Here is a 27,835-nt window from a genome sequence, read left to right as displayed (position 1 = left end):
TTAATCGAGATACCGACTCCAAACCCTGAGTGAGTGCTCCGCAAGGCTCAATGGGTAGGTGTAAACCACTTGCACCGACCAGTGATCCATAACTGGTTCAACAAAGGCCATGGTTTGTGCTATCCTGCCTGTGGGAAGCGCAAATAAAAGATCCTTTGCTGCCTGTCGTAAAAAGAGTAGCCTATGTGGCGACAGCGGGTTTCCTCTAAAAACAGTGTCAGAATGACCATATGTTTGACGTCCAATAGCCGATGATAAGATAAAAAATCAATGTGCTCTAGCGGCGTCGTTAAATAAAACAAACTTTACTCTAGTCTATTAGTAAAGGCATTTTCCTCCTCTCAATATCACAGACTCTTGTTTCACTCTACCGGCCTCGGTGGCGTGGTTAGGCCATCGGTCTACAGGCTGGTAGGTACTGGGTTCGGATCCCAGTCGAGGCATGGGATTTTTAACCCAGATACTGACTCCAAACCCAGAGTGAGTGTTCCGCAAGGCTCAATGGGTAGGTGTAAACCACTTGCACCGACCAGTGATCCATAACTGGTTCAACAAAGGCCATGGTTTGTGCTATCCTGTCTGTGGGAAGCGCAAATAAAAGATCCCATGTTGCCTGTCGTAAAAGAGTAGCCTATGTGGCGACAGCGGGTTTCCTCTAAAAAACAGTATCAGAATGACCATATATTTGACGTCCAATAGCCGATAAGATAAAAAATCAATGTGCTCTAGTGGCGTCATTAAATAAAACAAAGTTTACTTTACTTATTTCACTCTGCTCTAACTTTATCCAGATGTGTTAAACATTTAAAGATTATTGTTAACCAGATTTGTGCCCATTTTCATGGGGTAGCCCAGTGGTAAAATGCTCCCTTGATGCACGGTCTGTCTAGCCATCGGGCTATTTATCATCGCAACCAATGCAACACGACTATTATATCAAAGGCTGTGGTATGTGCTATCCTGTCTGTGGGATGGTACATATAAAAGATCCCTTGCTACAAATGATAAAATTAGTGGATTTCCTCTCTATGACTACATGTCTAAATTACGATATGGTAGACATCCAATAGTTGATGATTAATAAATCAATGTACTCTAGTGGTGTCATTAAACAAAACAAAAAACAAATTTCATGGGTTAAAACTAGGGTCTGTAACTATAAGAGGCATACATGTATATATGAAGAGTTCAGATGCAAAAACCGAAACATCCATGTTAGTAATTGTCTGCAAAAGAATTTTTATTGTTATGCCTTTCTATGTAAAACATATCACGTCCACAATGGGCAATCTTAAGTTGAAATAAGTAAAGTAAAGAAAGGACAGAATTAAAAAAAAACGAGTGAGAAAATCAGAATATAACACCTTGAACTGAGTAATAACAGTATTCATAGAAGTTGATTTTGGGATAAAACGGCATTTATCATTTTTTTCTTAAAACAGTGTTTATCGTTTTTTTGGATAAAACGGCGTTTATCGTTTTTTGGATAAAACAGCATTTATCAATTTTTGGATAAAACTGCGTTTATCGTTTTTTGAATAAAACAGCGTTTATCGATTTTTGGATAAAACTGCGTTTATTGTTTTTTGGATAGAACTGCGTTTATCGTTTTTTTAATAAAACAGCATTTATCAGTTTTTGGATAAAATGGCGTTTATTGGTTTTGGGGATAAAACAGCATTTATTGGTTTTGGGATAAAACAGCAGTTATCGGTTTTTTAATAAAACAGTGGTTATCGGTTTTTGTGTGTGAACTCTTCACATGTTGGCTTCTCCATGGCTGTGTAAACTTTCAGCCATCAGCAAGCAATTAGATAATATCACAACTCAACATAAAATACACACAAAAGTTATATAAATATTTAAGGGAACATGGTAAATATACAGCAGCACTTCAGCTTTGAAAACACCAAATAAAATCACACAGTATTACACATATAATATTAGCACTAAGTAAATAACAAATCAGCCAGGATATGTTATAGTTTTGTAGATTAACCAAACTTACATATAGTGTTCAGGTCTGCCAGTGTTAAAATGGCAGTGTCACGTTTTTTCTCTCAACAATCTATCATACTGGAATGATATAATTGTTTCCAAATGAAATCATATTTGGAAGGTACAGTATACAATTCAACAATAAAATCATATTTGGAAGGTACAGTATACAATTCAACAATAAAATCAATTAATGTTGACGACACACACTTTCCGCACCACCATTTTTGCTTCGTACACAAAAAATATAACATATCTATACTAGGTAAATTTTTTATACGTTATATGTGTCAAATTTAATAAATTTAATAATGTTTTTACACTTATGAACAATAAAAAACTATTGAAATGGAAATGTTGTTCTCTGTTCATTACGCCCCCCACCCCAAAAAATTCTCAAACTTATTTTCTCTTTTGTAACAATATTTTCTGGAGTAGTATGACGACCCCGCCTGGAAACTTTTCTCAATATAACCTATACCCCTCCTTGAATAAATTTCTGCACACCGCCACGGGCCTGCATACATACAATGAATATATTTAGACTAGCACTCTCACAAGTTTCATAATATCTGTTAATATCACACGTGGACAGATTACAAACAATTTCACATTTACGACACATTTGTGTAGCTTTTCATCTCACTCTCTTCAATATGCATCTTTGACTCCTCGGTGACTGACACAGTTCGTACGAAATACCTCTCCGCCCGTTTGAAGGCTTGTAAAACATCACAACCTGACGGAATCACTTTGCCCTCGAACAGATACCTTGCCAACTCTGACACGAACATGATCGTCAGGCACGAACACAACATCGAAAACGTCCGGAATGGAAACAGCTGTCCCAACTTGTCGTCGTAGAACGGGTAGAAAATGAACGGCTCGAAGGAAAACGAGAACTCACCTGCACCGAGTCTGAGAAGAGTCCCAACAAGGAAACCCGCGACAGACCCGTACCCGTTAGTCCGTTTGAGAAAGAGGCTGCACGTGAGCTGTGGTAGAACGATGACGAAGACGATGTCGGCCGCGAGGATGAACAGACCGTAGATGATTGGCACATGAAGGGAGATAACTGTTGACAGCAGTCCGAGTACCACAATGGTGAACCGCTGTACTAGAAGCAGTTCCCAGTTCGACGCCTGAAGACAGAGAATAGACTGGTATTAATAAGCAATACAATCTTTATTGCAACCATTGTATGTTTACAATAGACTGGTATTAATTAGCAATAGACTGGTCTTACCTAACAATAGACTGTTTTTAACAGTGTGTCAGTAAATAGTTTGTAGCCTGTAGATAGAGTAGACTGGTAGTAATTAGCTATAGACTGGTATTAACTAGCTATAGACTGGTAGTAATTAGCAATAGACTGGTATTAATTAATATAGACTGGTAGTAATTAGCTATAGACTGGTATTAATTAGCTATAGACTGGTAGTAATTAGCAATAGACTGGTATTAATTAGCAACAGACTGGTATTAATTAGCTATAGACTGGTAGTAATTAGCTATAGATCGGTAGTAATTAGCTATAGACTGGTATTAATTAGCAACAGACTGGTAGTAATTAGCTATAGACTGGTATTAATTAGCTATAGACTGGTATTAATTAGCAATAAGTTGTATTAATTAATATAGACTGGTATTAATTAGCAACAGACTGGTAGTAATTAGCTATAGACTGGTAGTAATTAGCAACAGACTGGTAGTAATTAGCTATAGACTGGTAGTAATTAGCTATAGACTGGTATTAATTAGCAACAGACTGGTAGTAATTAGCTATAGACTGGTATTAATTAGCTATAGACTGGTAGTAATTGTCTTTAGCTATAGACTGGTAGTAATTAGCAACAGACTGGTAGTAATTAGCAACAGACTGGTAGTAATTAGCTATAGACTGGTATTAATTAGCTATAGAATGGTAGTAATTGTCTTTAGCTATAGACTGGTAGTAATTAGCAACAGACTGGTAGTAATTAGCAACAGACTGGTAGTAATTAGCTATAGACTGGTATTAATTAGCTATAGACTGGTATTAATTAGCAATAGACTGGTATTAATTAATATAGACTGGTATTAATTAGCAACAGACTGGTATTAATTAGCTATAGACTGTTATTAATTAGCAACAGACTGGTATTAAGTAGCTATAGACTGGTATTAATTAGCTATAGACTGGTATTAATTAGCTATAGACTGGTATTAATTAATATACACTGGTAGTAATTAGCAATAGACTGGTATTAATTAGCAACAGACTGGTAGTAATTAGCTATAGACTGGTATTAATTAATATACACTGGTAGTAATTAGCTATAGACTAGTAGTAATTAGCTATAGACTGGTATTAATTAATATAGACTGGTAGTAATTAGCTACAGACTGGTAGTAATTAGCTATAGACTGGTAGTAATTAGCAATAGACTGGTAGTAATTAGCTATAGACTGGTATTAATTAATATAGACTGGTAGTAATTAGCTATAGACTGGTAGTAATTTTTTTAGCTATAGACTGGTATTAATTAGCAACAGACTGGTAGTAATTAGCTATAGACTGGTATTAATTAGCTATAGACTGGTAGTAATTAGGTATAGACTGGTAGTAATTAGCAACAGACTGGTAGTAATTAGCTATAGACTGGTATTAAGTAGCTACCGACTGGTAGTAATTAGCTATAGACTGGTAGTAATTAGCTATAGACTGGTATTAATTAGCAACAGACTGTTAGTAATTAGCTATAGACTGGTATTAATTAATATAGACTGGTAATAATTAGCTATAGACTGGTAGTAATTAGCAATAGACTGGTAGTAATTAGCAACAGACTGGTATTAAGTAGCTATAGACTGGTAGTAAATAGCTATAGACTGGTATTAATTAGCTATAGACTGGTAGTAATTAGCTATAGACTGGTATTAATTAATATAGACTGGTAGTAATTAGCTATAGACTGGTATTAATTAGCTATAGACTGGTATTAAGTAGCTATAGACTGGTATTAATTAGCTATAGAATGGTAGTAATTGTCTTTAGCTATAGACTGGTATTAATTAGCTATAGACTGGTAGTAATTAGCTATAGACTGGTATTAATTAGCAACAGACTGGTAGTAATTAGCTATAGACTGGTATTAATTAGCTATAGACTGGTATTAATTAGCAATAAGTTGTATTAATTAATATAGACTGGTATTAATTAGCAACAGACTGGTAGTAATTAGCTATAGACTGGTAGTAATTAGCAACAGACTGGTAGTAATTAGCTATAGACTGGTAGTAATTAGCTATAGACTGGTATTAATTAGCAACAGACTGGTAGTAATTAGCTATAGACTGGTATTAATTAGCTATAGACTGGTAGTAATTGTCTTTAGCTATAGACTGGTAGTAATTAGCAACAGACTGGTAGTAATTAGCAACAGACTGGTAGTAATTAGCTATAGACTGGTATTAATTAGCTATAGAATGGTAGTAATTGTCTTTAGCTATAGACTGGTAGTAATTAGCAACAGACTGGTAGTAATTAGCAACAGACTGGTAGTAATTAGCTATAGACTGGTATTAATTAGCTATAGACTGGTATTAATTAGCAATAGACTGGTATTAATTAATATAGACTGGTATTAATTAGCAACAGACTGGTATTAATTAGCTATAGACTGTTATTAATTAGCAACAGACTGGTATTAAGTAGCTATAGACTGGTATTAATTAGCTATAGACTGGTATTAATTAGCTATAGACTGGTATTAATTAATATACACTGGTAGTAATTAGCAATAGACTGGTATTAATTAGCAACAGACTGGTAGTAATTAGCTATAGACTGGTATTAATTAATATACACTGGTAGTAATTAGCTATAGACTAGTAGTAATTAGCTATAGACTGGTATTAATTAATATAGACTGGTAGTAATTAGCTACAGACTGGTAGTAATTAGCTATAGACTGGTAGTAATTAGCAATAGACTGGTAGTAATTAGCTATAGACTGGTATTAATTAATATAGACTGGTAGTAATTAGCTATAGACTGGTAGTAATTTTTTTAGCTATAGACTGGTATTAATTAGCAACAGACTGGTAGTAATTAGCTATAGACTGGTATTAATTAGCTATAGACTGGTAGTAATTAGGTATAGACTGGTAGTAATTAGCAACAGACTGGTAGTAATTAGCTATAGACTGGTATTAAGTAGCTACCGACTGGTAGTAATTAGCTATAGACTGGTAGTAATTAGCTATAGACTGGTATTAATTAGCAACAGACTGTTAGTAATTAGCTATAGACTGGTATTAATTAATATAGACTGGTAATAATTAGCTATAGACTGGTAGTAATTAGCAATAGACTGGTAGTAATTAGCAACAGACTGGTATTAAGTAGCTATAGACTGGTAGTAAATAGCTATAGACTGGTATTAATTAGCTATAGACTGGTAGTAATTAGCTATAGACTGGTATTAATTAATATAGACTGGTAGTAATTAGCTATAGACTGGTATTAATTAGCTATAGACTGGTATTAAGTAGCTATAGACTGGTAGTAATTAGCTATAGACTGGTAGTAATTAGCTATAGACTGGTATTAATTAGCTATAGACTGGTAGTAATTAGCAATAGACTGGTAGTAATAGTGTGTAAATAGTTCACTATGTTTGTAGAATTAAACTTCAAACGGCGGTCAGTCTGTGTAATAACAATTAAAAGATATATGAAGAGTTCAGATGCAAAATCCTTTTAGTAATTTTCTGCAAAAGAGCTTTTTTTGTTATGCTTTCTATGTAAAACATATCAAGTCCCCAATGGGCGATCTTAAGTTGAAATAAGTGAAGTAAAAAAAAGGACAAAATTTTAAAAAATGAGTATGAAAATCAGAACATAACAACCTTCAACTGAGTAATGATAGTACAAGTCTTGTTTTTTTTAAATAAAATGGCGTTTATCTGTTTTTGTGCCTGAACACTTCATACGTGAAAAGTGTGTCACCTGTTTTCTGATGACGTTGTTGTAGATGTTGTGAGTGAACATCGTGCTGGAACCGAGGATGCTGCTGTCCATCGATGACATCACCGCGGCCGACAGCGCACCCAAGCCTAAAACACAAATATAGCGGGGACAGTAATTTTAAAATGTTACAAAACCACGACTTGTTTCAAGTGATTTTCACCTACTCGGTAACCGATGGTTTATGTTACCTGAATTATATTAGCGTAGCGGAAAGAACTAACGTTATGAGAGTACTGCTAAAGCAATATATATGTCCCCTACCAGACCCAACAATTTTGTATATCTCATAAATTAGCTATAGACTGTATAACTGACCTAAAATAGCGACAGCCGTGGGAGTGAGCGTAAAGTCTGTATAACTGACCTAAAATAGCGACAGCCGTGGGAGTGAGCGTAAAGTCTGTATAACTGACCTAAAATAGCGACAGCCGTGGGAGTGAGCGTAAAGTCTGTATAACTGACCTAAAATAGCGACAGCCGTGGGAGTGAGCGTAAAGTCTGTATAACTGACCTAAAATAGCGACAGCCGTGGGAGTGAGCGTAAAGTCTGTATAACTGACCTAAAATAGCGACAGCCGTGGGAGTGAGCGTAAAGTCTGTATAACTGACCTAAAATAGCGACAGCCGTGGGAGTGAGCGTAAAGTCTGTATAACTGACCTAAAATAGCGACAGCCGTGGGAGTGAGCGTAAAGTCTGTATAACTGACCTAAAATAGCGACAGCCGTGGGAGTGAGCGTAAAGTCTGTATAACTGACCTAAAATAGCGACAGCCGTGGAGTGAGCTTAAAGTCTGTATAACTGACCTAAAATAGCGACAGCTGTGGGAGTGAGCGTAAAGTCTGTATAACTGACCTAAAATAGCGACAGCTGTTGGAGTGAGTGTAAAGTCTGTATAACTGACCTAAAATAGCGACAGCCGTGGGAGTGAGCGTAAAGTCTGTATAACTGACCTAAAATAGCAACAGCCGTGGGAGTGAGCGTAAAGTCTGTATAACTGACCTACAATAGCAACAGCCGTTGGAGTGAGCGTAAAGTCTGTATAACTGACCTACAATAGCAACAGCTGTTGGAGTGAGCGTAAAGTCTGTATAACTGACCTAAAATAGCAACAGCTGTTGGAGTGAGCGTAAAGTCTGTATAACTGACCTACAATAGCAACAGCTGTTGGAGTGAGCGTAAAGTCTGTATAACTGACCTAAAATAGCTATAAGCCGTGGGAGTGAGCGTAAAGTCTGTATAACTGACCTACAATAGCGACAGCTGTTGGAGTGAGCGTAAAGTCTGTATAACTGACCTACAATAGCGACAGCTGTGGGAGTGAGCATAAAGTCTGTATAACTGACCTAAAATAGCAACAGCTGTGGGAGTGAGCGTAAAGTCTGTATAACTGACCTAAAATAGCGACAGCCGTGGGAGTGAGCGTAAAGTCTGTATAACTGACCTAAAATAGCGACAGCCGTGGGAGTGAGCGTAAAGTCTGTATAACTGACCTAAAATAGCGACAGCCGTGGGAGTGAGCGTAAAGTCTGTATAACTGACCTAAAATAGCGACAGCCGTGGAGTGAGCTTAAAGTCTGTATAACTGACCTAAAATAGCGACAGCTGTGGGAGTGAGCGTAAAGTCTGTATAACTGACCTAAAATAGCGACAGCTGTTGGAGTGAGTGTAAAGTCTGTATAACTGACCTAAAATAGCGACAGCCGTGGGAGTGAGCGTAAAGTCTGTATAACTGACCTAAAATAGCAACAGCCGTGGGATTGAGCGTAAAGTCTGTATAACTGACCTACAATAGCAACAGCCGTTGGAGTGAGCGTAAAGTCTGTATAACTGACCTACAATAGCAACAGCTGTTGGAGTGAGCGTAAAGTCTGTATAACTGACCTAAAATAGCAACAGCTGTTGGAGTGAGCGTAAAGTCTGTATAACTGACCTACAATAGCAACAGCTGTTGGAGTGAGCGTAAAGTCTGTATAACTGACCTAAAATAGCTATAAGCCGTGGGAGTGAGCGTAAAGTCTGTATAACTGACCTACAATAGCGACAGCTGTTGGAGTGAGCGTAAAGTCTGTATAACTGACCTACAATAGCGACAGCTGTGGGAGTGAGCGTAAAGTCTGTATAACTGACCTAAAATAGCAACAGCTGTGGGAGTGAGCGTAAAGTCTGTATAACTGACCTACAATAGCGACAGCCATTGGAGTGAGCGTAAAGTCTGTATAACTGACCTAAAATAGCGACAGCCGTGGGAGTGAGCGTAAAGTCTGTATAACTGACCTACAATAGCGACAGCCGTGGGAGTGAGCGTAAAGTCTGTATAACTGACCTACAATAGCGACAGCTGTTGGAATGAGTGTAAAGTCTGTATAACTGACCTAAAATAGCGACAGCTGTGGGAGTGAGCGTAAAGTCTGTATAACTGATCTAAAATAGCGACAGCTGTTTGAGTGAGCGTAAAGTCTGTATAACTGACCTAAAATAGCGACAGCCGTGGGAGTGAGCGTAAAGTCTGTATAACTGACCTAAAATAGCGACAGCCGTGGGAGTGAGCGTAAAGTCTGTATAACTGACCTAAAATAGCGACAGCCGTGGGAGTGAGCGTAAAGTCTGTATAACTGACCTAAAATAGCGACAGCCGTGGAGTGAGCTTAAAGTCTGTATAACTGACCTAAAATAGCGACAGCTGTGGGAGTGAGCGTAAAGTCTGTATAACTGACCTAAAATAGCGACAGCTGTTGGAGTGAGTGTAAAGTCTGTATAACTGACCTAAAATAGCGACAGCCGTGGGAGTGAGCGTAAAGTCTGTATAACTGACCTAAAATAGCAACAGCCGTGGGAGTGAGCGTAAAGTCTGTATAACTGACCTACAATAGCAACAGCCGTTGGAGTGAGCGTAAAGTCTGTATAACTGACCTACAATAGCAACAGCTGTTGGAGTGAGCGTAAAGTCTGTATAACTGACCTAAAATAGCAACAGCTGTTGGAGTGAGCGTAAAGTCTGTATAACTGACCTACAATAGCAACAGCTGTTGGAGTGAGCGTAAAGTCTGTATAACTGACCTAAAATAGCTATAAGCCGTGGGAGTGAGCGTAAAGTCTGTATAACTGACCTACAATAGCGACAGCTGTTGGAGTGAGCGTAAAGTCTGTATAACTGACCTACAATAGCGACAGCTGTGGGAGTGAGCATAAAGTCTGTATAACTGACCTAAAATAGCAACAGCTGTGGGAGTGAGCGTAAAGTCTGTATAACTGACCTAAAATAGCGACAGCCGTGGGAGTGAGCGTAAAGTCTGTATAACTGACCTAAAATAGCGACAGCCGTGGGAGTGAGCGTAAAGTCTGTATAACTGACCTAAAATAGCGACAGCCGTGGGAGTGAGCGTAAAGTCTGTATAACTGACCTAAAATAGCGACAGCCGTGGAGTGAGCTTAAAGTCTGTATAACTGACCTAAAATAGCGACAGCTGTGGGAGTGAGCATAAAGTCTGTATAACTGACCTAAAATAGCGACAGCTGTTGGAGTGAGTGTAAAGTCTGTATAACTGACCTAAAATAGCGACAGCCGTGGGAGTGAGCGTAAAGTCTGTATAACTGACCTAAAATAGCAACAGCCGTGGGATTGAGCGTAAAGTCTGTATAACTGACCTACAATAGCAACAGCTGTTGGAGTGAGCGTAAAGTCTGTATAACTGACCTACAATAGCAACAGCTGTTGGAGTGAGCGTAAAGTCTGTATAACTGACCTAAAATAGCAACAGCTGTTGGAGTGAGCGTAAAGTCTGTATAACTGACCTACAATAGCAACAGCTGTTGGAGTGAGCGTAAAGTCTGTATAACTGACCTAAAATAGCTATAAGCCGTGGGAGTGAGCGTAAAGTCTGTATAACTGACCTACAATAGCGACAGCTGTTGGAGTGAGCGTAAAGTCTGTATAACTGACCTACAATAGCGACAGCTGTGGGAGTGAGCGTAAAGTCTGTATAACTGACCTAAAATAGCAACAGCTGTGGGAGTGAGGGTAAAGTCTGTATAACTGACCTACAATAGCGACAGCCATTGGAGTGAGCGTAAAGTCTGTATAACTGACCTAAAATAGCGACAGCCGTGGGAGTGAGCGTAAAGTCTGTATAACTGACCTACAATAGCGACAGCCGTGGGAGTGAGCGTAAAGTCTGTATAACTGACCTACAATAGCGACAGCTGTTGGAATGAGTGTAAAGTCTGTATAACTGACCTAAAATAGCGACAGCTGTGGGAGTGAGCGTAAAGTCTGTATAACTGATCTAAAATAGCGACAGCTGTTTGAGTGAGCGTAAAGTCTGTATAACTGACCTAAAATAGCGACAGCTGTGGGAGTGAGCGTAAAGTCTGTATAACTGACCTAAAATAGCGACAGCTGTGGGAGTGAGCGTAAAGTCTGTATAACTGACCTAAAATAGCGACAGCTGTGGGAGTGAGCGTAAAGTCTGTATAACTGACCTAAAATAGCGACAGCTGTGGGAGTGAGCGTAAAGTCTGTATAACTGACCTAAAATAGCGACAGCCGTGGGAGTGAACTCGTGGAGGACAAGAGGCAGAATCATACTGCTGGTTCTTGAGTCCATGGACGACGCTTCCAGTTTCGTACCCGACCAATCTACAACACAGAAACAAATGGTAATAAAATTAGCGTAATGTTATTATAGGATATTAAACAAGCGTCCATTTTGTATCATGTTTATGTCCTGAGTGAATACATTTTCAGCTGTCACGAGCTTTAGTGAGTGACAATGACAATTATTTCACGAAGGATATAAACATGATACAAAATGGTAGCGAATTTAATATCCTATTTATTACTCATAATCGATCTTAATTTATATCACACAACTCAGTTGGCTGACATTCATACAAGGCTGTAGTGTGCCAATCGATGACGTCACTCGTGTGACTTCGAAATGTTACATCTCACTAGTGGGACGTATCACTTTGATATGTACCAAGATATTTTTAACCATATGGTTAATAAAAGTCATTTTGTATACCTGTAACAACACAACTAGGATGCAGAGAACCATGACTGGTATGTCAAAGGCCATGGTATGTGCTATCCCGACTGTGGAGTGATGCATATAAAAAATTCCTTGCTACTGATGGAAAAAATATAGCGGGTTTCGTCTCTAAGACTATATGTCAAAATTACCAAATGTTTGATATCCAATAGCTGATGATTAATAAATCAAAGTGCTCTAGTGGTGTTGTTAAACAAAACAAACAATTCCATTAGTAGCAAGGGATCTTTTATATGCACCGTTCCAGATAGGACAGCACATACCACAGCCTTTGATATACAAGTCGAGATGCACTGGCTGGAACGAGAAATATCCCACTGGGCCCACCAATAATGATCAATGTTAAACCGAGCACACGTCAGACGAGTGCTTTACTGGGCTACAACAAGTCTAGTTAAAGGGACATTCCTGAGTTTGCTGCAATTTTTAAGATGTTATCGACTAACAGAGACTTTTTAACTATTGTTATTACATATTAAATATATTTTTCTGAAAAATATTAGCAGCTGTATATTAAACATGTTTCTGATCGTTCTAATATTTGTACTAGGTTAAATTTCATTTTAATTCCTAAAATATTTTTTTTCATAGGTACAAAGACAAAATCCAGTTTGGGCTTTTTACAAGTATTAAGATGACCAGAAACACGTTGAATATACAGACACTGATATTCTCAACAAGAAAATATATTTAATATGTAAGTTTAATCGTAGGAATATTTTATTAGTCGGAAACATCTTACAATGCAGCAAACTCAGGAATGTCCCTTTAATGATGTTGGATATTGGGTTTATCCTGTGAAGGTAAGAATGGGAATTTCTCATTCGGTCTAAACAGGATAAAGCCAATAACCTACATCATTAATTTATTATTTTTAACCTGCAGACCATAAAAATTAAGAGAAAAAACTATTATTTCTGTTACTTCAACTATACTATATGATGACCTACATGTAGAGGTCAAATGAGCAATTTTGTAATGTAGCTATGCATGTGACATCACCCATGAGTGAAGAAATTTTTATTTAACAACACACTAAACACATTTTATTTACAGTTATATGGCGTTAGACATATGGTTAAGGACCACATAGATATTGAGAGAGGAAACCCGCTGTCGCCACTACATGGACTACTCTTTTCGATTAGCAGCAAGGGATCTTTTATATGCACCATCCCACAGACAGGGTAGTACATATCATGGCCTTTGATATACCAGTCGTGGTGCACTGGCTGGAAAGAGAAATAGCCCAATAGGCCCACCGACGAGGATCGATCCCAGACCGGCCGCGCATCAAACGAGCACTGTACCACTGGGCTACGTCCTGCCCATGACTTGGCTTTATCTGCCATGATAATCTGTCAATAAAACCAGTGGCTGCAGGATAAAAATATGTTGCCGATGACGACCGTACCAGCGCTGACCGCGGCGGCTCCTATGAGAATGGACGGAATGACGAGAACAACGGCCCCACACGCGCCCACGATGGACAGAATCTGCGCCTGCTTCCCGCTCTTCACCGACAGAACGCGCTGGAAATATGCCTGCCATGGGATCGTGCCAAACGTCTGGAATACAAAAATCAAACACAAATATTTAAATGTTTGCTCATCTGAAGGAAATGAGTTGCGTCTATGGTACAATATGAAATGGAAACAGTCATAGAAAATCAGACAATTATGTAGTGATAGTCAAGTGCCGTTGGAAACTGATTTTAAGTACGGGAAGAAAAAGATATTTAAATGTTTGTTTATCTGGATGAAGTGAGTTGTGTCCCTTGAAAAGTCTGTGGTACATTATGAAATGAAAACAGATTCACAGTAGTAGAAATTCAGACAATTATGTAGTGATAGTCAAGTGCCATTAGAAACTGATTTTAAGTACGGGAAGAAAAAGATATTTAAATGTTTGTTTATCTGAATGAAATGAGTTGTCTCCCTTGAAAGTGTACATTCTGCAATGTAAATGGAATCAATATTTAAAATTTAGACAGTTTGGTGACCACAGTCAAGTGCAGTTGCAAATTGATTTTAGTAGAGTATTGTGACAGCAATTTAAAAAGGGTGCATACTGCAGACAGGTGTTTATATTCAGGGCCATATCTACTGACTACTGATATTGACGTTTTGAGTATGTAACCTCCCTGAAATGGAACAAAATGCATTTGAAACAAATAAAAACATAACTTGTTTTGTTTTTTTCGCAATAAAACAGCATTTTTTTCAACATTAGTTATTGAGGTATATTAAAAAAAGAAAAAAAAGGAAAAGAAAAAAGTTGTTTTTATACTGTAACGAGTGCAGGCAATGCATGCACATGCTGAAAAACTGAACCATTTTCATATGCAAAAGCTGTGTTGATGCAATAAACAGTAAGATGTGCTTTTTGTTTCAAATGCATTTTATTTCATCCCCCTCCACGCTGTTTTGAAACAAATCCAAATTTACTTACACTTGATACCAGTATGCCATTTGTCCACATACTTAATATACATTATTTATGTCTTTCAGTCGTATTAATTTCAGTGGACATGTTTGTCGACATCACCACTGAGGGATATCAACCTGTGGGTAGTACTAAACCAAATAACTTCCAGCTGGGTCAAAGTTCGAGGTGCACCCAACATTTGATAGAGAAGTGAACACCACAAGTCCTGTGATTAGTGATAAATGTGAGTTTGTTGGTTGTAAAAAAAAAATAGTTTCATTTGGGAAAAAAATGTATGCAATTTTATTTCATCTAGTACCACTGTGTTAAGTAGTCTTGTGCTTGAAGCATGTATGGGGTATCTGTAAAAATTAAAAAGTACTCGAAGTTTGTGCCGATCATGGGTAGTCATAGACGCTACCCGTTATCTCAGAAATGAGCAGCTTGACCCCCAATTTTTTCTGATTCACTTTAACAATGAGGGGTGGTAGCATTTATATCTGTGGCGTTTATGTCGCTGTCAGGTTTTAGCCACATATACTACTATTGTTGTCTATGGTATTTGATTGGGTAGTATACACCTTGTTATACTCACCATTGCAATAAGTAAATCAGCCCACAGTCCGGCAAACTCCTTATCGATACTTCCGATCCAAACCGTTGAGTTGGCACCAATGTTTCCCACTCTCTCATTGGTCAGAACGAACGGGACACTCAGAGTCTGGGAAACGAAAGGAATGTTACATTAATCACTCATTTGGGGGTGGGGTTGGGGGTGGTTACCTAGAATAGACTATGGTGTGTATGATTGTGAAAATACTGACGACTGCAAATAAAGTTTGTTTTGGTTTCATGACACCATATAAGCATGAAAATAAGTATGAAAGGAAAGATGTATTAAACATTGCACATACCACAGCCTTTGATATACCAGTCATGGGGCACTGGCTCGACAGGATAAAACCAAACAGGTCAGATGAGAAAGGGTTTTTTTGTTTTTTTTCTTTAAATTGAATGGACATTACAAACATGGATGATGATGAGATGAATGGTGAAGCCGCAGTATTTCCATTTCGGTATGGGACTACTTGACAGGTCAGTGCTCCACACTTGCTTTCAGTTGAGCTATCTCGGTATCACCCGAGCCCGGGGTACACTGAACCTGAAGTGCATGCCAGGTAATCATCCCCCATGTGGGGTCATACATTCGGGAGACACACCCATAATCGCACCCGTGAAGTGGGTGAAACTCAGTGTATGTGGCCTTACACCTACCCACTGAGCCTAGTGGTGCACTCACTCTGGGCTGGAGTCAGTACTGGCATGAAAAATCCCCCATTGCCTCAGGTGGGATATGAACCCAGTACCTAGCAGCCAGAAGTCTGATGGTATAACCACTACACCGCCGAGGCCGGTCAGATGAGAAAGTTCATTCCTACGACGCAAACACCTACAGAGAGCATTACCAAATCTAGATGACCCAATTATTAACTTATTTATTTATGTTTAACAACACCACTAGAGCACACTGATTTATTAATTATCAGATATTAGATGTCAAACATTTGATAATTCTGACATATACAATGTAGTCTTAGAGAGGAAACCTGTTATATTTTTTTAGTAGTAGCAAGGATCTATACCACTCATGGTGAACTGGTTGGAACGTGAATTATTTTGTTTACCAATCCAAATGTTATTAACACCAGCTGCGCAACATCTGTATATGCCACAGCCACGATCTGACCAATCGTGGTGTAGATGACGGTTACTGCCGACGATGCCCAGATCGCTATGGTGAGGTCAACGTTGATCACCACGCTGAGACTGGTCCCTGGAACAAGATATTTTAACACACTGAAACAACAATTCGCCAGAATCAAATTAGCATCAATATTTGGCAAACAACAGGCTGTAGACCAATGGAGATTGTTTTTAGGGGTATTACAGCCAAATGGCAGGGCAACACGTGCAAACTTCAACAAATATCAACAAGTAAATAAGTGTGAACAGTTTTGTTTTTGTAACAGAAACATTTTCAGGAGTCATGTTTGAGTATGATGACCAATAAAAATTTACTAACATGGAAAACAAGGCACAACCAGTTTAGGGCATTTTGGCTGTGAGATTTTTTGTTTAATTTTTAGGGCATTGGGGCATACGACCAAGGCAGATGCAGATAAACTTTCATTCCATCTAGGCTAGGACTGTAATATTTTGCTAAATGGGTTCAAACACTTCAAAAACATTTTCAATTTAACCTCTGTTTTTTAGGATTACAAAGGATTTTTCTGGGATCATCACAATAATCTAATAACATCACATCACCATAAGCGGACGAGACAGGGGGCAGTATCAATTTCAAGCCAAGCAGAATTTTCTTAACCTGTATCAACACAGATAAAATGTATGGTTACTAATAGATATATTTTTACCAGTCAGAACTTACCCAATGCGGAGAGTATGGAAGCTGTCCAGAAGATATCTCCACACAACGAGGCCATGTAGACGAGTCCTACAGCAAAACTCCCATACTGCTCCTGTATAGGATCCAACAGAGTGACATACTGTTCATCTCGCATCCGTCTAGCATAGACCAGCCCACCTGGTGATCAGAAGAAAGGAAGGTAACACAGACCTAACAGAAGAAAGGAAGGTAACACAGATCTAACAGAAGAAAGGAAGGTATACAGATCTAACAGAAGAAAGGAAGGTAATACAGACCTAACAGAAGAAAGGAAGGTAACACAGATATAACAGAAGAAAGGAAGGTAACACAGATATAACAGAAGAAAGGAAGGTATACAGACCTAACAGAAGAAAGGAAGGTAACACAGATCTAACAGAAGAAAGGAAGGTATACAGATCTAACAGAAGAAAGGAAGGTAACACAGGCCTAACAGAAGAAAGGAAGGTATACAGATCTAACAGAAGAAAGGGAGGTAAAAAACCCCAAACTATATAGAACTCCAAAGTTAAATAACATGCAATTCCGTAAAGGCAATCATGTTTTAACAGACAGATTTTGATTCAGGCCAGTAGAATTTGTAGCTTAATGCTGGACCGAATTTTTATCACCCAATTTCAAGCCATGAATGTGTACTTACCTATAGAGAGGCCGAAGAATATTCCTAGCGGAGCCAGCGTCCACACGAGACCCTGTGACACGATCGACTCGGCTGTTCCGTTAATGTACCCGCCTCCCACTGTCGTAGCTGTAAGATAAAAACAGTAGAATGAGAGAACGGTTTCAATCATCATCATCATCATCATCAAGATCATCATCATCATCATCGAGATCATCATCATCATCATCATCATCATCGAGATCATCATCATCATCGAAATCATCATCATCATCATCAAGATCATCATCATCATCATCATCATCATCGAGATCATCATCATCATCATTATCATCATCATCGAGATCATCATCATCATCGAGATCATCATCATCATCATCATCATCGAGATCATCATCATCGAGATCATCATCATCGAGATCATCATCATCATCATCATCATCGAGCTAATTCGTGCAACTACGGACATTTCCTTTCACTTTCCACGCTAACGCTTATGTATAGCTTCTAGGGCTGGGACATAGCTAGTGGTGAAGAGCTTGCTTGATGCGCAGTCGGTTTGGGATCGATCCCAGTCGGTGGACCCATTCACCTATTTCTCGTTCCAGCCAATGCTCCACAACTGCATTTTCAGCAGCAATTGTCTTTTGCTCCGTCATTTTACCCCATCTGTGGGCCCATTGAGCTATTTCTCATTCCAGCCACTGCACCACGACTGGTATAACAAAGGCTGTGGTATGTACTACCCTCTCTGTGGGATGGTGCATATAAAAGATCTCTTGCTGCTAATCGAAAAGAGTAGTCCATGAAGTGTTTAACGTATACTACAGTGCTCTACAAAGCAAGTTCAAATTTACTCTTCCCTGGCCTGTAAAGTATAATATTTTATTCGCCAGCCACTTATATTTAGTAGCCAGCTAATACATACTTGTCATTAAATCGATTCATCTGCCATTTTACGGCACATTACTAATACCGTTATTAGGACTGCATTCGAATGAACTCGTGAAGAGGTAATTCCTAGTTGTTAAATAGTAATTACAAGTTACTGTTTGTGTCCGGTTCCACTAAAACATTGAACAACTATTAACTATCATTATCAATTTTCGTACCCAATAATTGTATTAAACAAAGTTAAGCGAATTACTATTTTAATGGCACTGCTAAAATGTGTGTTTAAATTACAGTACTCATTAAAAGTTAAATAAAAGCATTTTGATAATATCTACCAGGCTTCAACGTGTTACTAGTAGTTACCAATTGGCTACCTTACTTTTGGTTTAAATAATATTTATTTTCGTCACATTGGCCTTGTAAATCCATAAATACTGTTTTGTAAATAGTTGTGTCTTTAAAGCTGATTAAAGTAGAGTCATGAAAATAGAAACACTTTTTCATCCTCCACTGGTGAACATGACTTCCGACGTGATTAAAACGACATTCACGACTGGAGACGTGGTTATCATGGAGGGACCCGTTATCACGATAAGCACGAGACGATTGGAGTGCAGCATAACACATACAAGTGGACATTTAAAATAATTAACGTTTGAGTTTCAAACAGACAAGTAAAGACATACAGTGGCTCAACAATGTCATTTTAATACATAAATAAAACCTGGCTCTAAATGGGACAGGACCAACTTGGTCCAAAACTGAACAGTGAACTGGGGCCAAATTATTTCCAAATGCTTGATATTCAAGTTATGGGAGATAACATCATAACAAAGTATTATCTTCCACTTAACATTATAACCATGTTTACTCTTGAATACTGGAAAATCATTATTCATAGTCCGATTAACATATCTCAAACTTTTATTTTCCTCATGAAATAATTTTCACTTGTCACTCGCTAAAGCTTGTAACAATTGAAAATTATTTCACTCGAGACATAAATTTGGTAATAACTGATAACTTGTTTATTATCTTCTTTGTATTGTGTATTAAATTTTGTTTTGGGCGATTAGAGAGAGGTGTTTTTAAACTGCTTACCCACTCTGGATGAGGGGTATGCGTAAGTGGGGGGGGAGAGCAAAAGCAAAAACGGGAAAATGGTTTAGGATCAAACTTGACAAAATAGGGTAGGTCATGCAGTTTAAAAAAAAAATTAAAAAAAAAAATCATTCACCTGTACAGGTCGAGATAAATTTTCACTAAATAATACTAATACTAATAAAATAATACTAAAACAAATATTAAAAAATAAAATTTGTATATTCAAAGGAGAAGAAAACAGGTCGACCAGAGAGTTTTTTGGTACTATAGGGGTTGGGTTCCTTGAATCATTTGTTTTTTAGCCCTATATAAAGTGTGTTGTAATAGACCTCTTTCTCATTCCACTGCGCATGTGCCCGTTACTCGAGGACGCAAACCGCGAGATTTCGCGAGATCTCGCCAAAATAGACCTATCTGCAAATTGGGGGGCAAAAGCAATGGGAGGCCACGACCATTGTTCAATTATTAACTGTTCCAATCGCATATGTCCGGGAAATTCGTTATCCTTCCATCGATATCCAGCCAATGGATATCGGAAACGTTTGTGGGTAATCGTTTCACGTAGAAACAATTTTAATGTTACTCTAAGTACGAGGGTTTGTTCGGTACATTTTGTAGGAGGGAAGCCAGTGAACGCATAAGGGACCAAAAGCTTACCGGTTCTGTACAGGACGTTCCTACACAGGGCGGTCTAGTATACTTAGATATGGTGGAAAACACATTAACAGTAAAGAAAATAAATATATATTTTGTATATAAAGAAAATATATGTATATTTCGAATTATACTCAATAAAATATATAACGTGGCGTGTGTAAATATAAAAAAAATATATGTAGTCAGGACAGCTACGTACAGAACGTTCCTATACAGGGCGGTCTAGTATTCTCTACTTAGATATGGTAGTAAACAGTAAATAAAATAAATAAATATATATTTTGTATATACAGAAAATATATGTATATTTCGGACAATACTCAACAGAATATATATATATATATATATATATATATATATATATATATATATATATATATATATATATGAACTTTTAATGTTATTATTACTCAGTGTGTTTCAAATTTAATTATAAGTATTGTCTGTTATTACTTTTACGTTCATCTAGGTATGAACAAAAAAATCATCCGCAAACTTATGTGAGAACGGCTTCGCCGATTCACACAATTTACGGATGATTTATTTTGTTCATACCCCGATGACAGACACTCCTTAAATAATAATAATAATAATAATAATGATATATGAATATATATAGAGTGATGACGGCTGTGTACAGGACGTTCCTACACAGGTCCGTCTAGTATTTTATATACTTAGATATGGTGGAAAACACATTAACAGTAAAGAAAATAAATATATTTTGTATAATACCCAATGCGTTCATGTTGACACTGTATAAAAATGTGTGTATGGGTAAACAGAACGGCACCTACCTTCAACCCCCCCCCCCCCCCCCCCTCAAATCCCCCTTTTTTTAAATTCCCACTTTATGGATATACATGTAACAGCATAAAATCAATTCCTTTTTTTAACTTTTCCCAATTAGATAGACACTAAGAAAAATGCAACAAAACACCTTCTGATATATATATATATATATATATATATATAGTCAAACCTGTCCTAGCGGCCACCTGTACTCAGCGGTCACCTGCCTTAAGCGGCCACTTTTTTCCTCCCAAACGATTTATAATGTAAATGCACCTGTAATAAGCGGTCACCTGTCTAACGCGGCCTAAATCGGATCCCAAATCGCTAAAATACCTGCATTAAGCGGCCACAGTAAAGTTTTACTCTTATATAAAAGGAATATTTTAACAACAGCGATAAGGTGCAGCAAATAACTGATCTTCACACCTTCAGGAATACTAGTACCCATTCAGTCCCGACATCTCCACTGTGTATCAATCAAGGAAGTATGAATCTGACATGCATCTAATTGCCTCTGGGCAGGCTACGCTTGACATTTGTAGATTCACTTACTATAACAATACATCGCATGAAGTCGAATTAAATAATTAAATGGAAAAAGAAAACAAAATTGTGGAGAACGGTTCATTTAATATATTCTATTTGCATTATTTCTGAAGGAGACAACATGTCAAAAGTTGATTTATAGTCAACTATGAAGCACAAATCCGTTAATTAGCAGTACAGACGGTAAAACAAGAAACAACAACAAATGTTTTAAAGACTATATATGTGGCAACCTGTACTCAGCGGCCACCTGTCTTAATCGGCCACGTTTATCTACTCCCTTGTGTGGCCGCTTAAGACAGGTTTGACTGTGTGTATATATATATATATATATATATATATGTGTGTGTGTGTGTGTGTGTGTGTGTGTGTGTCTCTATCTCTCTCTCTCTCTCTCTCTCTCTCTCTCTCTCTCTCTCTCTCTCTCTCTCTCTCTCTCTCTCTCTCTCTCTCTCTCTCTCTCTCTCTCTCTCTCTCTCTCTCTCTCTCTGTCAAATATATATATCGATCGATGCCATAACCTGTCGATGCCATAACCTATGGAATCTGTCAACTGTTTTGTTTATACTTTTTACGAGATAGTCTTTTAATCTGGCGTTATCAAAACCCTCGGGTACGAGTCGCAGAGACTGTGTCCACGTTGTTGCCCTGCTTTTTAAAGGGACATTCCCGAGTTTGCTGCAATTTTTAAGATGTTATCGACTAACAGAGACTTTTTAACGATTGTAATTACATATCAAATATATTTTTCTGCATAAAATATCAGTGGCTGTATATTAAACGTGTTTCTGATCGTTCTAATATTTGTACTATGTTAAATTTCATCTTATTTCCTAAAATATTGTTTTTTCTTATGTACGAAGTTATTTGAAGACAAAATCCAGTCTGGGCTTCTTACAAATATTAAGACGATCAGAAACACATTGAATATACAGACACTGGTATTCTAAACAATAAAATATATTTAATATGTAAACTTAATCGTAGAAATATTTTATTAGTCGGAAACATCTTACAATGCAGCAAACTCAGGAATGTCCCTTTAATTTGAACCATTCCGCTGTAAATTTCAGCGGACCGTTTTCTATGGCCATTATACCATCTAATTCGAAATATGTACATGTTAGTTGCCAAAGTTTAAAAGTCTCCTACGAAGCTACTCAAGTCACCCATAACAACCTGTCTGTCACGCCCCCCAATTTGTAAATAGACTAGTTTCAGTCTATTTTGTCAAGGGACGTTACTCTTCGCGCGCATGCGCAATAGGAATGCGAAATACCTCTATTGATCAGAAATTTGGGCTAGTGCTTTATTTTGGTGGGCTAGTGGAATTTACAAACCCACTAGCCCTGTGGCTAGTGACTTTTAAAAAAATTGTCATACACTGATGCAATCTAATTAATATTATCTCCACTATTACATGTGGATCTAACAGCAGCCTCATGTCCAGTTGACCTTTCATTCGACCAATCAAAACCTTACTTTCAAAATCATGCCAGTGATCTGAAAAGAATTTGAAAACATTTGGGATTATGCCAAGGGTATACGAAATGATTCGGGTGATTACGAAGTATGCCGGAAATTAATTTCAAGAAGAGATTTTATATAAAATTGTTTCAAGATGAAAAAAAAAATGTGATGGTATAGCCATAAAATCTGTTTATACTAGTATACCTGTTTTTGCAATGATGAAATAGATCAACAAGTTTGCCTATTGCATAAATAGTCTCGACCAATATTTTTAGAATTTGTATGCTCCCAAATAACATTATAAACGGCGAAGTATAATTGGTTGATATTTAAATTGTTATTTATAGATGAAATGTCACCTGAACATGGGAGTCCAAACAATGCTGTTAGATCTACTAGTAGACCAGTAGAGCTAATTTTAATCAGATTGACACTGATGTTGTGCCCAAATTAGTGATATTTAAAGCCTTGTGTAGTGTGCACAACAGATAATTTATTTCACCAGGTATGCCACTAAATTTCAAGCCCTGCTAAAACTCACCTATCATTGTGAAGATGCCAACAACTGTGTTGAGATCTCGCCCTGCCACGAAAGAGGCGTCAATGTGACCTTCACGCTGACCTTTCACCTTGACCTTTCTTGCTGCCACCATGCCAACCAGAAAGATGAGCAAGTAGAAAACCGCAAGGACAACAATGCCAGCTATGTTGGCAGCCATCTTGTCTTACTAAAGAGAGAGAACTCTGTAAGCTGCAAAAGGTAAAAATATGTCCCATTAATTTCTTTTCAGGTACAATATTGAACATATTGTATATATCTGGCATTCTGATAATTATTAATTAATATAAATGAAGCATTTCAATAAGAAACAAAATAAAAGAAAGGAGTATCGACAATGTTGTGGTTAAATATGTAGCTTTCTCAGGCATCGAAATAAGCATTGTGTCTGGTAACCCATTTACAGGTTACCACAAAATATAGCCTTGTAACCCATAAGTTACCACAACTATATGAAAATTAGAATTTAATTCCTGTTACTACTACTTTTAACGCCCTTACATCATACATGTGTGCCAGATGATTATTGTAGTATACATCTATTTATGATTCATTCTTTATCTTATCACTGTTCTTATTGTATTACAATTTACATGTAAAATGCAGATGTTCTGAAATTGTTTCAGTGCATGCGAAACATCGGTACGAGAAACGAAATCCGGAAGTAAATTTAATAAAATGGGCTTTGCTTAAACGCGGATTGCCGAAATTGCTTGCAATTGCACAAGTGCGCATGAACATCGATGCAATTTCTTACAAGAATATGAAATGCGGAAGTCCGGAATGCACTGCCTGGTTTACGTTCAGAAACAAAATTGTTGTAGAGAATAAAACACTGTTCTCAACTTTTCTTACATGTGGTACCTCCCAGTAACCCCAACAACCGTTCTCGACGTGTTTTGGTCCCTGGTTTCTTTATGTAGTGTGTGTATTAGTGACTAATATGTGAAATATTTGTTACCAGTGAACTGGAAAATGATCGATGTAATGATATTTAATGTCAAACATAGATTTACTGTTGTATATATATACATTAGAAGTGGAATCCTTGCCTACTGGATGGTACATTTGTACATGTAGGCAGAAATATTCACATTTCATTAAATGGACATGAATTCCTGAGTTTGCTGCATTGTAAGATGTTTCCGAAAAATTAAATATTTCTACGATTAAACTTACATATTAATTATATTTTCTTGTTTAGAATATCAGTGTCTGTATATTCAATGTGTTTCTGGTCGTCTTAATATTTGTAAGAAGCCCAAATTGGATTTTGTCTTCAAATAATTTTGTACGTACAAAAAAAATATATTTTAGGAAATAAAGTGAAATTTAACATAGTATAAATATTAGAATGATCAGAAACACGTTTAATGTACAGCCACTAATATTTTATGCAGAAAATATATTTGGTATGTAATTACAATCGTTAAAAAGTCTCTGTTAGTCGATAACATCTTAGAAACTGCAGCAAATTCAGGAATGTCCCTTTAATAACAAAATAACAGAACCTCTATTTTAACACACACCTTATGTGAAGGATTTTCATTATAAGTTAGTCATTAAAAGGGCTCTTGAAGCAGTAATTTCAGAACAATATCTTTGATAATTTATTATTATTATTAATTAGAGAAAAATTTACAATAAAACTTTCAAAATCAATTTTATAGTTTCTTATTAATATTTAGGCAAGAGCTCCACCCGTTCCCCCCATCATTTATAATAGTTTAGGGTTAGGGTTAGGGATAGAGTTAGGGTTAGGGATAGGGATAGAGTTAGGGCCCCATGCCCCACTTTTCTATATATACCCCATCAAAAAATCCCTCTTTAGATCGATAACTAATGGGGGGAACGGGCGGTACACTTTCCAATATTTATTAATGTAGACGATCATACAGAAATCGTCAATACAGTACTTAATCCAAAGTATACAAAAAATTCATTAACTCATTAACTTCATTTTAAATAATAAAATTGTACCGTGTGTGATGACCTTTAGTTTAGGTCTAAACAGGAATTACCGTCAACCGTCAATCGAGTTACCTGTATATATGCAGAGCTGAATTTAAGTTATAGTTGAACAACGTAAACGATACTTTTCGAGAATACTTTATAAATAATTTTCTTGACTTCGTAAACAGTCGTTACAGTAAACAAGATGAGTTATCTCCGATATGAATCATGTTTACTCACGTGGACGTTCGGTATATGTCGGCAATCTTCGTGATGGACTGTTTCTCCTACGCGTATTATAATACAAAGATTAGCAAAAGGTAAATTCAGCGGAGGGTTTCAGTCTAGTACGCAAAAGTTTCTTGTTGCCGTACAGGTTCTCTTGGACCAAATGAGTTCTCATTGCCGCCCATGTTAACATTTTTTAATAAACCTGCGACGATTAAAACACCCAGATATTTCATAACATGCAAATTACCCAATACGAGATATTTAAATCATAATACTCAAATGTAGCCAGCTGGAGTCACTTAGAAGTGTCAATCCATTTTAACGCGCTGAGTGCGATGGGATGAAGTGGGGTGGGGTTGCACCGTTGATTAATGACGGCATACATGTTCTGCCTGGTGTTAATGTAAAATACGTGTATAATTATTACCACATAATAGAAAATCGACCAGAACCCATACCACCCCTTTTTTTCATTTATAGTTATTTTTCGTGCTTATATATCAGATTCAAGCACGCTGTTATGGACACACGCTTCAGCAAGCTGGACTGTCTATATTATGTCTAAGAAGCAGCGCGAATATAGAGAAGTATGAGGGGAACTTTCACAAATATCTATTATTTTCAGTGTCAGATCCATGGTTTTGTACAGGGGGCACTTCGAACAAGCGCGGGGGAGTGGGGTCATGAGACCCTTGTGACCCCCCCCCCCCAACCTCCAGCTGGAACCGCCAATGATATTTGTATTTGTTTTATTATCATATACGTATAGTACATGTATTACCTAGCTAAACCTTCAATGTCTATTATCTTTGTCTGGCATGTAATACTAAATATATTTGTATACTAGTATATATCACCGCTTACTCGTATCGCTAGATTGATTTCAAACGCAGTTTTACTGAATTTCACATTCAGTTTGGCCTAACTGTTGGGTAGGTAAGTTTAATATGTTCAGTATATTAGGCTACAATTCTCGATTTAAATGGACAGTCCTGGGTTTGGTGGGGCGGGATGTTAACCAGTGGTAAAGAGCTCGCTTGATGCGCAGTCGGTCTAGGGTCGATCCCCGACGGTGGGCCCATTGGGCCATTTTTGTTCCAGCCAGTGCACCACGACTGATACATCTACGGCCGTGGTATGTGTTACTCTGTCCTGATGGTGCATATAAAAGATTCCTTGCTACTAATGCAAAAATGTCAAACATATTCTGGCATAATTATATACCCATCCCTCAGAGGCTCAGGGGATAGCACATCCCACATTTCACAAAGAAAATTATGCTGTACGAAGGTCAGTGGCATAATAGCTGTTGATCAATAGCCTATAGCGATAATATGTGAGTTTACTAAAACTGTAATAAATACAGAGGTGGTGAAAAAAAGGAGTGAGGTATGTAGGCCTATGGAAGCGCTGGCGCGATGAGCGGTCGTTCTGGGATCGATCCCAGTCTGTGGTCCTATTGGGCTATTTCTCGTTCCAGCCAGTGCACCACGACTGGTATATTAAAGACCGTAGTATGTGCTATCCTGTCTGTAGGAGTGTGCATATATGATGGATCCCTTGCTACTAATGGAAAAATGTAGCGGGTTTCCTTTCTAACACTAAAGTCTGACTAGAACTCAGAAGACTGAATTATTTGTCTTTCTTTCATTCATTCTTGTTCTTTTTTCTTTCCATTTTTTAAATTTAATCATGCGCCTGTGAGTAACATTCATTTCAACTTATTTCCGTGTTTATATCCAATTAACGTTCAAGCACGCTGTCATGGGCACACACCTCAGCTATCTTGGCTGTCTGTCCAGGACAGTGAGTTAGCTGTTAGTGGTTAGTGTGAGAGAAGAGGGTATAGAGGTCTTACACCTAACCCACTGAGTCATTAAAAAAAAACCCACCTCGCTCAGGGTGTGGGCAGGTACCGGGAAGCGAACCCCTGTACCTACCAGCCTTACGTCCGATGGCTTAACCACAGCAGCACGGAGGCCGGGGTGAGTAACAAGTGAATAGGCATGTACGTTTGTGTGATAAACACCACAACCCGTGACGTCGACAC

At 37.6% G+C, this 27,835-nt stretch overlaps 1 protein-coding gene across 1 annotated transcript; it reads right to left on the bottom strand.

The window, feature by feature from the left end:
- Window positions 1–664: 664 nt before the first annotated feature.
- LOC121386716 (high affinity choline transporter 1-like) lies at window positions 665–25,782 on the bottom strand. The gene is made up of 10 exons (XM_041517710.1): window positions 25,645–25,782; window positions 23,584–23,793; window positions 17,598–17,705; window positions 16,940–17,095; window positions 16,176–16,324; window positions 15,086–15,211; window positions 13,478–13,631; window positions 11,541–11,648; window positions 6,991–7,097; window positions 665–3,140 (listed from the first exon to the last, which is right to left on the bottom strand). Exons 2-10 carry the CDS (start codon window positions 23,759–23,761, stop codon window positions 2,613–2,615), a joined length of 1,614 nt encoding a protein of 537 aa, XP_041373644.1. The 5' UTR covers window positions 23,762–23,793; window positions 25,645–25,782; the 3' UTR covers window positions 665–2,612.
- Window positions 25,783–27,835: the final 2,053 nt, after the last annotated feature.

This window comes from Gigantopelta aegis, chromosome 12, assembly GCF_016097555.1.
Source record: "Gigantopelta aegis isolate Gae_Host chromosome 12, Gae_host_genome, whole genome shotgun sequence".
Lineage (NCBI taxonomy): Eukaryota > Metazoa > Mollusca > Gastropoda > Neomphalida > Peltospiridae > Gigantopelta > Gigantopelta aegis.
The sequence above is the reverse complement of the archived record's forward strand: the minus strand, read 5'-3'. Positions and strand labels throughout refer to the sequence as shown.